Genomic DNA, 11618 nt, shown 5'->3' with positions numbered 1-11618 from the left:
TCACGCGTGTAACGTGGAGGAGGAGCGTTACTCTGAGAGGGTTTACACCATCCGAGAGGGAGAGATGCTCGAGCTCACCTGCCTGGTCACCGGACATCCTCGACCACAGGTGAGAGAGAGAGAGAGAGAGAGAGAGATGACCACCACCTGTCAATCACTGCCTGAACATCCCATAGGGATGCACCGATATATCGGCCGATAATCGGTATCGTCATATAATCGGTACATACTGTCAATCAAAAGGGGGTTGAAATATGTATCAAAACTGCTACTCGTGTGAAGGAAACGTCTCTAGAATTTAGGGTTGCCAAAGTTGACATGATAATGCACTCCCTTAAAAAATAGTGTTGTTAACTCAGGTTCTGTTTGACTCTATGAATCACCTGTAGTTTTAAGTGCAGTTCGCCCTCAAGTTGTTCCAAAATTGTATGACATAAGAAAAATGGCTTTGAATTCTTCAAAATATCTTTTGTGTTTAAAAGATGAAAGAAACATACAGGTTTGGAACAATTTGGGAGTGAGTAAATGATGCCAGATGTTTCATTTTTGGGTGAACTGTGTATTTAAGTCAGGGTTGCCAGGTATGTGGTTTTCCCTTCACTAAACATAATTTGTAATGTTGCTCCCATCCAATAACAGCAAAGAGCTTTGTGTTTTGTGACTTCTGATAAGATCAAAGTCTCAGCTTTTAAATTCTGTCCGTTTTCACACAAAAATCAATAAATAAATGTGGCGTGAGAGTTCGCTGTAGCCACGTCAGTTCAAGCATGAGTTTCTTGCACTTGAACAAATTGTAAGGTGGAATAAACATGAATTAATCGGTTAGCAATATTTTAGGAGAAATTTTGTATCGTTGCATCCCTAATAACCATCATTATTGAGACACTTTGTGTAATGTTGTGTGGTTGATTTATTAAGAAAAGGGGTTTGTTTGAGGCATTGCCTGGTTATTTATTTATTTATTTATTAATTTATTTATTTTTTGTTATTATAAATCATTTTTGGCCCACTGACAGATTAATAAACTTGCATTTTTTTGTTTGTTTGTATGTTTTCTCTTGCTTGTCTTGTCCAGAAGCGAGATTGGTTTTGATGGCTGTGAGTTTTGGACAGTAAGTGCTGGACGTCTGGAGTCTCAGAGATGATGTGCATGGTGGGGATTGAGCCTTTTGACATTAAGGGGTTTTTGATGCAGATTTAAAACATGAAATGACAAATATCTGTCATATTATGTGCTGAACTACCAGAAAAGTGTTTATGAGGTCAGATCTTGGAGCATTTTATTCCAAGATGTCCACTTATAGTGACAGCAATGTGGTAACTTATTTGTTTGTTTATTTTTGTACATTTATTTATTTATTTATTTAGATCTCTTTCACACTTTCTCTGATCATTAGTTCAAAATCAAAGAGGTTGTATATTTTAAAATCAAGATAATTATACTAAAATATAGAAAATATAAAAAATATAATAATTTTTTATATAAAATTGCGAAAGATAAATTGCAAAAGTTAAGTTCAAGAAATATGTTTTACTGTTAAAGTAATTAATCTGTAATATTTGTATTTTTTTCTATTTTCAGTTTTCATTTCATTTTAGTTTTTTTTTTTTTTTACAATTTTGTTGCGTGTATTTGTCGTTTTTATTATTTATTTTATTTTATTTTTCTATTTACATATATTTTAGTACTTCAACCAAAACGTCTTTTCACTTCCAATTTCAGTTAAAAATTTAACATCTAATTTAAATAATTTATTTTATTTCAGCTATAGTTAAATTAACAAAACATTATTTGATTCAAAGTCCAAGTGCCTCTGTCATTATCCGGTCACTGAACTTCTGTTAATTCACCACCAGACGTCATCGACTCTCACACTATACAGTACACCCTGGACTACATTTCCCATGCTCCATTGCACCAATCACATTCACATGATAACAATCACACACACACAGCACAATCATCAGACACGCTTTATAAGCATTGGGCTTCCCCTCACACACTGCCGAGTATTGTTCTGCACGTATCCCTCTCCTAATCATAGCTGCGATACGTAAGCTTTTTCCGTGTTCCTTGTTTCCATAGTATTGTTTCGGTTTATAGTTTTCATAGTTTAGTCTTGTAGTCCTGTTTTGACCCTTTGCTCAGGATTCTGGATTACCCCTCTTGCTTAGACCTCTGGATATTATTCGTTCATCGAAGACCCACACATGCCCGAGGATTACTCTTGTGTCTTGCCCTCTATATACCTGTTTGCCAGTGTTTGACCCATGCCTGTTATGACCATGTCTCTGTCCAATAAAAGCTTGCATATCGATCCGAATGTCTCGCATCTCATCGGCTTACCAATATAACAAACATTTCTGAAAATACAGTAATGCACATGCTGTAAAATTAAACAAGTTGGGTTTTCTTAAAAATCATGGTAGTTACTAAAATCCCCAAAATATGAAGCAAAAATGTGTAGGTCACTGACAGAAAACAACACTGTTTTGTTTTTGTTTATTATAGCATTTTTATATTTTCATTTAAGTTTGAATACTTTTCTATGAAATAGAAAATATGAAGCTAAATTTCAATGGATATCATGTTGGTTGGTCTTATTTATAACATGAACAGCAACAGTCAAGACTTGTACAGTAATTCTGGTGATTTGTGAGCAGCATTCATCCAATTTGGGCTTGATCTTTTAAAGAAGTCTGTCTTGCTCGGATGTTAATTTCCGCTGTGCTTTATTTAGCCGTGGCAGAAGGTTGTTTTGCAGCTCAATCTGCTGGACTGGATAAATGAAATGTGATTTTTGGAGATTGACTCTGCCCATTCACCCTAATTAATATTTAATTCCCCTTTGATCAATGTACAAGGTGTTAATTTGTGGCGGAACAGTCACACGCGGCAGGTATTGATCCTGATATTTCAGGTGAAGCCCACTGAATTAGTGCGACACACCGACCACGACTCATCTTGTTTCCGACGCTTCATTAAAATGTGAAAACGATCAAAGACTCCTTGTGTCTCCTCATTAGGACGGAAGACATCTGATCCGGTCCAGAGCCACGCCGAGCTTTGACTTGGACTCGCTGATCCAGATCTTGGTGTTTCTCCAAACATGGTTTGATTCAGTGCTCATTACAGTGTGTTAATGTGAATAATAAAGGACCAACCGTTAGTATCACGTCTGTGAATGTCTCGCTGAACTAAAGTAATACTTCACCCGAACGGGATCATTCTGTTCCACAAAGTCATTTTGGAGCCCAGCAGCTTCTGTTCACGCCATTGTATGAAGAGGAGCAGTGTGAACTTTCTGCTTTCTGTAATGTTTCACAGACAAGAGAAAGTCATGCAGGTTTGAATGACATGAGGACAGGGAAATGATAGATGACACAACGGTAATTTTAAGTGAAATGCCTCTTTAAGTAGTTTGCACAGATTGTCTCCTGTTCCCATATTATTTTGACCAAAGCTTTTATGAACACACACACACACATTTTTTGTGTGTGTTTTCTTGATATTCTGCAGTTCTGACTTCGGTATTCTTGCATTCTCATTCTGATCACATATTCCTGTGCTGCGGTTTTATGTTTTGCATATTTTCATATGGACAGTAAATGTTCTCTGCGTGGCGCTGTGGCCTTTAACTGCTTTCATCATCTGATTCAGACACATTTCCTATACGAGCGGCACCATGCAAAAACCAAACAAGCAATTAGGAGGCAAAGTGTGGGGTTTGGAGAGCAGTGATTTCAGCAGGTCGCGAGAGTGATTTACTGGCCATGCGTGCGTTGGCATACTTTGGCAGAATCATGGTGATGGTGAACGGCATCTCAATTAGACCCTCGGGCAAATCGAGTGTCTATTTCACTCGCTGTCAGGACACTCCATTCCCACCAGACGCAGATCCTTATCTTAGAAACTGCTGAAGCGTGATATAGAGGCGTTTGTTTAAAATCTCACATTTAAAGGAGTAGTTCACCCAAACATTAACATTTCCTGAATATGTGCTCATCCTCAAGCCATCTGAGATCAGGATGAGTGTGTTTCTTCATCAGGTTTGTAGAAATGTAGCACTGCATCAGTGTCTCATCAGTGAATGCTCTGCAGTGAATGGGTGCCGTCAGAATGAGAGTCTGATAAAAACATCACAATAATCCACAGTCCATCAGTGAACATCTGGAGAAGACAAAACCTGAAACACATCCAGCATTAAGATGATTTTAACTCAAACACATAGAGTCTATAATCCATAATAACACTTCCTCCAGTGCAGCCTTTATCTATCATTCTGCATAATTGACACATTGTTTTCCTAATGAATGTTGTTCAGTTGCTTTGACAAAATCTTTTTTGTTTAAAGGGGTATATAAATGAAGGTGACTCGACTTGACTTACTTAAAGGGGTCATATGAAGCGCTAAAAATAACATTATTTGGTGTAATGCAATGTGTTTATGCAGTTTAAGTTTCAAAAAACACATTATTTTCCACATAATGTACATTATTGTTGCTCCTCTATGCTCCACCTTCGATTTTTACAAAGCTCATTGTTCTGAAAAGCGAGGTGTGCTCTGATTGGCCAGAAATGCAGTGCATTGTGATTGGCTGAATGCTTCAAGCGTGTGACACAAATGTTACGCACTTTAACACTGTTATGGCGTCTCCCGACATGACCAGACAAAGCCAATAAAACCCAGTACAAACGAGGCATTTGATGCATCCAGTGGGGACATAATTACTGATTATAATGACTTATACTGTGTTTTATATACGTTTTTTTGTGCATTGTGCTGCGTAAACATAAAACCATGTCTGCATTTGTGATCTGATTTAATGGGGATGAAGGGACGAAGCAATGAACTTATTAAACTCCCACAGTCCCTGCCTGAAAGTCTCAACTTTCATGAGATTTTTCCTTGAATCGTTGTAATTCTGTGTTTTGAAGGCCTGATTATATTCTCTCGGCAGTTTGACAAGCACCTGTATATTTCAGAAATGAGAGCAAGGCTTTATATCGTTTGTGTTTTTCTTGCTGGGTTTCCGGCAGAAGCTCGTCTTGGTTGAATCTTCTCACAGAGATCATGACCGACTCGATTCATATTCACAACGACAACTCAGTTTAAAATGACTGTCAGATTAATCACAAAGCACTGAAAGTGAGGATTTAGAGTCTGTCTGTCCTCTAAGGCTCTGGCTTTCACCCAGAATCACAACACTGTGTGTTAAACACTCGCTCACATGGCTTTAAGGCTGGGACACACCAAGCAGACTTCAAAGAACTAGCGGCGACGAAAGCTGACGGTGTTGTCGCCTCGCATCGAAAACTTTGGACCAAAAATCTGCACAGGAACACACTGCAAAGACTACAGCTGACTGCAAACTAACACATGCATTCTGTGCATTTCTGAGAGGAACGAGAGGTCTATATTAGCAGCTATTAACAGTATATATTCGTCATTCAAAAGAAGAAACCGAAACAAAGATACTTAATACTCGAGTTATTAATTCCAGTCAATGCTTTGTTTGTTAGGTCTCTGAATTTGAACAGTGCCTGTAAAAAAATAGCATATTTTTTTCGTAAGGTTACATTTATGCCAGTAATGAGTTGGTCGGCCCGATTCACACAAAAGGACAAAAACAAAGCCTCCCTCTACCTGTCTCGACTTTCCCAAGATCCCATGACTGGGACGCTCAATCCTCATCAGATCCTCCCCTCGGTTCTAGAGGAACACGACGGTTAATCTCCATCTCAACTGGGACGCTATGGTGAAATAAAGTGAATGGCAGCATGTGGTATCACCTTGTCACTCCGCTTGACATTGCAGAGGATGCAGCGTCTTAGCATGCTAGCTAAATTGACACTGGCATTGTCGAGACGAAATGTTGAGGAGGGACTCCCAGAGGACTTGGGCTGGCATTTGTTTGACAAACGAGTGACTGTGACATAGTGCCACACAGCATCTTCACACACACGGCTGTAGAAAGATGCAACTTCAACTGAAAATGTCAGACGTGTTGAGTTGAGGATCGAGAGCTGGCTGCAAATGTTTTTCAAGAATAATAATAATACGTTGCTCACAAATCTCACTTGTGCTTGTGAAAGCTGTTGCGTTTGATTGCTTGTTCATAGACTAAAGCAAATATCATCTAGAGAGTAAACCACGAGTTTAGTTCACAGCATGATTCATTGTTTTCAAGGTCGGGTCGCTGCAGTTTCAGGTTCAGTGTTTATTGGTGCATCCACATTTATTTCAGACCTGCGTTCCAGATTTCTGCAGACTAACAAGCTTTGACTTGCAGAGTTTTGATGCTCAGGCTGATGGTACGTCTTGTGTGGGGGGGGGTTATAGTCACGCTGTCGGCTCCTATAAAGAGAAGCACAAAATAGCAAGACACCACAGGAGAACTGGGTACAAATTTTAACGAATAGATATCACCATCTTACTCCCAGTTGATTAATCATAATGCATTGTGACACTTGTTTTGTATTTTGAAATGTTATGTTTAAATACTCAAATGATGCATTGTCTAATGAAATATGCACTGATTTGCATTACGTTTACAGAACAAATAAACATTGGTTCAGAATTTATTGGAGTTAAAGGACTTTATGGAGGGAATTTTGGGTTTCTCTTTTTATCACTCCATAAATCAGGAAATACTTTCAACACACAATAAAAAAAAATATATATATATTTTTATTTTAACCAACTTTTTAGAAGTAAGATGTTAACTACATAACAGATAAGTGATATATGAACAAACCCCTCAGTAAAATCCTTCAGAATATAGATAAGAATAAAACTCTAAGTTTTGGTGTTTGTAAGTGCTTCTGAACTGGAGAAAAAACTTTTAATAATATGCATTGGAATCGAAATCTATATAGTGCAAGTTGAAAAAGTAGAATAAAACAAATGATTAAATGTATTTTTGGATGTTTTATTTCCACTAGTCTGAACATTGGTTCTTTAAATTTTGTGTACATATCAGAGTTAAAGAGTTTTTACAAAAGGGATTGTGGATTTCAGGTTTTTTTATCACTCTAAGAAAAAAAATACATTTTCAGTATTTTTTAATAAAATGTTAAAAAATATATCAGGTGAGTGATATATTGACAAACCCCTCAGTAAATATCTTCAGACTATAGAGGGGAATAAAACTCTAAGTTTTGGTGTTTGTAAGTGTTGCTGAAGTGAAGGCAAAACTTTTTAAAGAGACTTATTGTCACTGAAATCTATAGACGCAAACAGGTAACACGCCATAAAATAAACATTTACAGTAAATATCTATTTTGGATGTTTTCTTTTTCACTAGTCTTAAAGAATACAAGTTTAGAAACCAAAATTGGACAGTGCATAAAAAATAAAAGATATTACCTGTAGTAATTTGCATTTTTCTGTGGTGTTCAGCAGAGTTGAGTTACAAAGGCCGTTTGCAGCTGTAATATGTGAAACTCTTTTATAGATGTAGATTATCCATATGCATCAGACATGCATCGCTGCTTCTACACTGATTCATGCAACATTAACATGTTTATATGGTTCCTTCAGCGCTCCATTAGACTCTAAATGGTGCGTAATGTGTGAAATGGTATAGAGACTCAAGTGTTTTTTTCCCCTCATGCAGATTCGATGGACCAAGACAGCAGGAAGTGTTTCGGACCGATTCCAGGACTCCAGTGTGTTCAACGAAACACTCCACATCGCCAAGATCCAGAGACATCAAGGCGGACGCTATTACTGCAAGGCCGAGAACGGACTGGGTTCACCGGCCATCAAGTCCATCAGGGTGGACGTCTACTGTGAGTCCAGCTCAGATGTTTTGTCTGAATGTCCTGCGGTGAAACAATAACACTGTCGTCATCCAGAAAATCAATGTGAAGCACATCAGATCATTTGATAAGAAACGTTTGAGTTCAAATTGAGATCTGAATTTTGATTTGCAGAACAGTTTGAGACGTAAGATTACTGGAGTGTTTTTTTTTTTTTTTTTGTGGGAGAAACTTTTGGTATGCAGTTTAGGAGAAATTGCTGAGATTTTATAGAGATCTCACCGATGATTTCTCTTTATCTCTTTGACAGAAAGATTAAAACCGAATGCAAATGAAGGTTATTTTCTATTGAAGCCCATTTCTTTTACATTGTTAAAAAAAATAAAAAAAAAATAATAATAATAATAATAATAATAAAAGGAATTGTAAACATTGTGACATTTAATCTCAAAGTTCAGATTTATTAAAAAAAAATCAATTCTCACCAAAAGTAATGTATAAACTAATGAATAATCTCAGAATTGAAAGATATTGCAAGAGTTTTTGAGTATACAATCCAAAATTCTGACTTTACATTAAAAAAAAAAAGATAATTGGGACTTCCTATCTGGCAATTATAAGTTTATATATCAAAATTCAGACTTTTCTTCTGCGAACTGCATGTTTATATCTTGCAGTTTTGAGTTTAGACCTTTTTTTTTCTTTTTAGAATTTCAAGAAAAAAGTCTGAATTGTGGTATAAAGTCGCAATTACTTAATTTTTGTTTAAAAAGTTTCTATATCTTCCTGCTACAGAAAGTGCATTAGATCTGAACAGTTCTTCAAAGTGTGTAAGCGTAAAAATGCATTAAGTTTAAGGATTGCGTGATTTTGATCTGTTTTTTTTTACGATTGTTTTGACGTTGTGAGAGCAGTGAGATCTTGTGTAGAAGCCAAGTCAGACTGTATGACATCAGTGGCCTTTTATGTCAGACTTTTGTTATCCATCTCGTTTATGATTTTGCCAATGATTGACAGCAGTTTTGGGAATTGCATCGTTTGTATCACTAAAGATGATCGAGAGGAGACATTATGACATTACTGAGCAGAAAGAGGAGGACCAGAATGAAAACAAATGCCAAATTCAAACCTGTGTTTCCCAAAACTACAACATCCCAGCTCTGAGAGTATGTGGAGTTCTTTAAGGAATATTTCATGATGTAGAATTCTTACAGTTTTTTTCAATCGCTAACAAGCGCTTAACCATACTTCAGATACTTTTTCTAAACTCTTAACACAGACTCACACCTACAAAACACAATTGGCCAAATGGATAATTTCCTTCTCAAAAACACATTTTGTTAAATATATACTAAATCTTCATTTCAAAATAGAACACATCTTTCTCTGCACACACCAACTTTACCAAAACACTGGAAATCTGACTCAAAATTAAATTATTCTGTCAAAGAATAACACTTGTTTTCACCTCAAAAGGTACATGCAGTCAATCAAAGTACACCAGGTTTCAAAATACTGGCTATTGTTGACATTACAAAAACTGCATAGACTTTTCAGTCTCAGTTTTACAGGTATTTGCATGCAGAACATGCAATTCACTGTTTTACACTGAATTTCCTGGTTAGGAACTGCATGTCCAAATGTACAGTAATGTTCACATTCAAAAGCATTCCAGTAAAAAGCTATTTTTTTCCTTTACTGTTTACTGCAGGAGGTACAGTAGAAACACGGTATGATAGAACAGAAAAGGTTTGACAGTATTGCTTACAGTGAACAAAATATCCATAAAACACATAAGAGCATTCTGAATAAAAAAACAACAACAGCGAAAAGGCCAAAATAAAAAAAAGGGGGGGGGGGGGTAAAATAAAAACAATCTCTCACTGCATCTCTCACTGCTCCTGCTCCTCTCACTGCTCCTCTCACTGCTCCTGCTCCTGCTCCTCTCACTGCTCCTGCTTCTCTCACTGCTCCTGCTCCTCTCACTGCTCCTCTCACTGCTCCTGCTCCTCTCACTGCTCCTCTCACTGCTCCTGCTCCTCTCACTGCTCCTCTCACTGCTCCTGCTCCTCTCACTGCATCTCTCACTGCTCCTGCTCCTCTCACTGCATCTCTCACTGCTCCTCTCACTGCTCCTCTCACTGTTCACTGCTCCCGCTCCTCTCACTGCATCTCTCACTGCTCCTCTCACTGCTCCTGCTCCTCTCACTGCTCCTCTCACTGCTCCTGCTCCTGCTCCTCTCACTGCTCCTGCTTCTCTCACTGCTCCTGCTCCTCTCACTGCTCCTCTCACTGCTCCTGCTCCTGCTCCTCTCACTGCTCCTCTCACTGCTCCTGCTCCTCTCACTGCTCCTGCTCCTGCTCCTCTCACTGCTCCTGCTCCTCTCACTGCATCTCTCACTGCTCCTGCTCCTCTCACTGCTCCTGCTCCTCTCACTGCTCCTCTCACTGCTCCTGCTCCTCTCACTGCTCCTCTCACTGCTCCTGCTCCTCTCACTGCATCTCTCACTGCTCCTGCTCCTCTCACTGCATCTCTCACTGCTCCTGCTCCTCTCACTGCTCCTCTCACTGCTCCTGCTCCTCTCACTGCATCTCTCACTGCTCCTGCTCCTCTCACTGCTCCTGCTCCTCTCACTGCTCCTGCTCCTGCTCCTCTCACTGCATATCTCACTTGGCCTGCTCTTCTCCCTGGGCCCCTTGCTCTTACTCTTCCTCGTCCATACATTACAGTGTTTGTCTTTTCTGTTTCCAAAAATATCACTCTTCAAAGTCCTCCCTTTATTGTATAAGTGTCAATGTAATAGAAAAAAATAACCCCTGCGATTGAGTCTAAGCCAGATTGGAATCAGCTGTGGTTGGCCCAATTTACACAACATAAATCAGCTAAGATAAATTGTTTTTGAACTGATTTAATTGCAGAAGCAGAGGTTTTTATACTGTATCTAAGGTTTGGAACATTGTTTTTGCTATTGTGGGATGTTGTGTGTTAACATTTGTAAATACTACCAAACCGATCCATAATTTTGTTGGGAGGTATAGCTTGTCTGTTCAGAAAATGTAAGCATTGTGGAAATGTGTTCAATGACTCCATATTGTGTGAAAACGACATGAAATGTGTGAATGGTATTGCCACAATATACAGATGCTGTGCTAATTGTGTTTAGAGTTTTGAAAATGTGACAACTGCTTGGACAAATGCTTGTTAGCGACTGAAAAAAACTGTAAAGATCATGTCCAAATCTTTCTTTACATTTAGAGATTAAGATTTAATCATATAACTAAAATGAACTGGATTTCTCATCAGCATCTATAATCAATTTCACAAAAACCCTCAAAAACATCATATTTTCAGGTCCTGGTCTTTCAATAAAAAATCTGAAGAAAATTACATGCAACCCCTCGAAAATTTGTATTACTGTAATCCAGAAGAAAAATACACTGTGAAGTGTATATATATATATATATATATATATATATATATATATATATATATATATATATATATATATATATATATATATATATATATATATATATACTTAAAATAAATTATATAATTGTGAAGTGTTTACACATCATTCTAGTACTTCTTATATATATTTATTTTTATTTTTGTAATTATTTTTATTATTTTTATTTTTATTAAAGGTATTAAAATGAATGAGATTCTAATGAGAATCACTGTTTAGAATATGTCAGGAAACAATTAAAAATAAAACAAACTACTGAAAAATTATAATAATGATAGTTAGGGCAGAAATGTGTTGAATTGCCATGAAAATAATGAAGCAGTGCAGAAAACGTTAATGGTCCTAAGCTTCATGTACTTTATGTAAAATTCCTAGTCTTTTCC

General features: G+C 37.4%; 1 protein-coding gene across 3 annotated transcripts in view; it reads left to right on the top strand.

Annotated features, from left to right (window-relative positions):
* LOC113082113 (MAM domain-containing glycosylphosphatidylinositol anchor protein 2-like) overlaps nt 1-11618 on the top strand; it is a 56490-nt gene that overhangs the window by 159 nt on the left and 44713 nt on the right. For all 3 annotated transcript variants that reach the window (XM_026253986.1, XM_026253987.1, XM_026253985.1), the window contains exons 1-2: nt 1-109; nt 7621-7795. The exon at nt 1-109 is cut by the window's left edge and continues 159 nt beyond it. In XM_026253986.1, the coding sequence (XP_026109771.1) occupies nt 1-109; nt 7621-7795 (284 nt within the window). The remainder of the gene's footprint in view (nt 110-7620; nt 7796-11618) is intronic.

Source organism: Carassius auratus, unplaced genomic scaffold (assembly GCF_003368295.1).
Source record: "Carassius auratus strain Wakin unplaced genomic scaffold, ASM336829v1 scaf_tig00035703, whole genome shotgun sequence".
NCBI classification, from domain to species: Eukaryota; Metazoa; Chordata; class Actinopteri; order Cypriniformes; family Cyprinidae; genus Carassius; species Carassius auratus.
The sequence above is the reverse complement of the archived record's forward strand: the minus strand, read 5'-3'. Positions and strand labels throughout refer to the sequence as shown.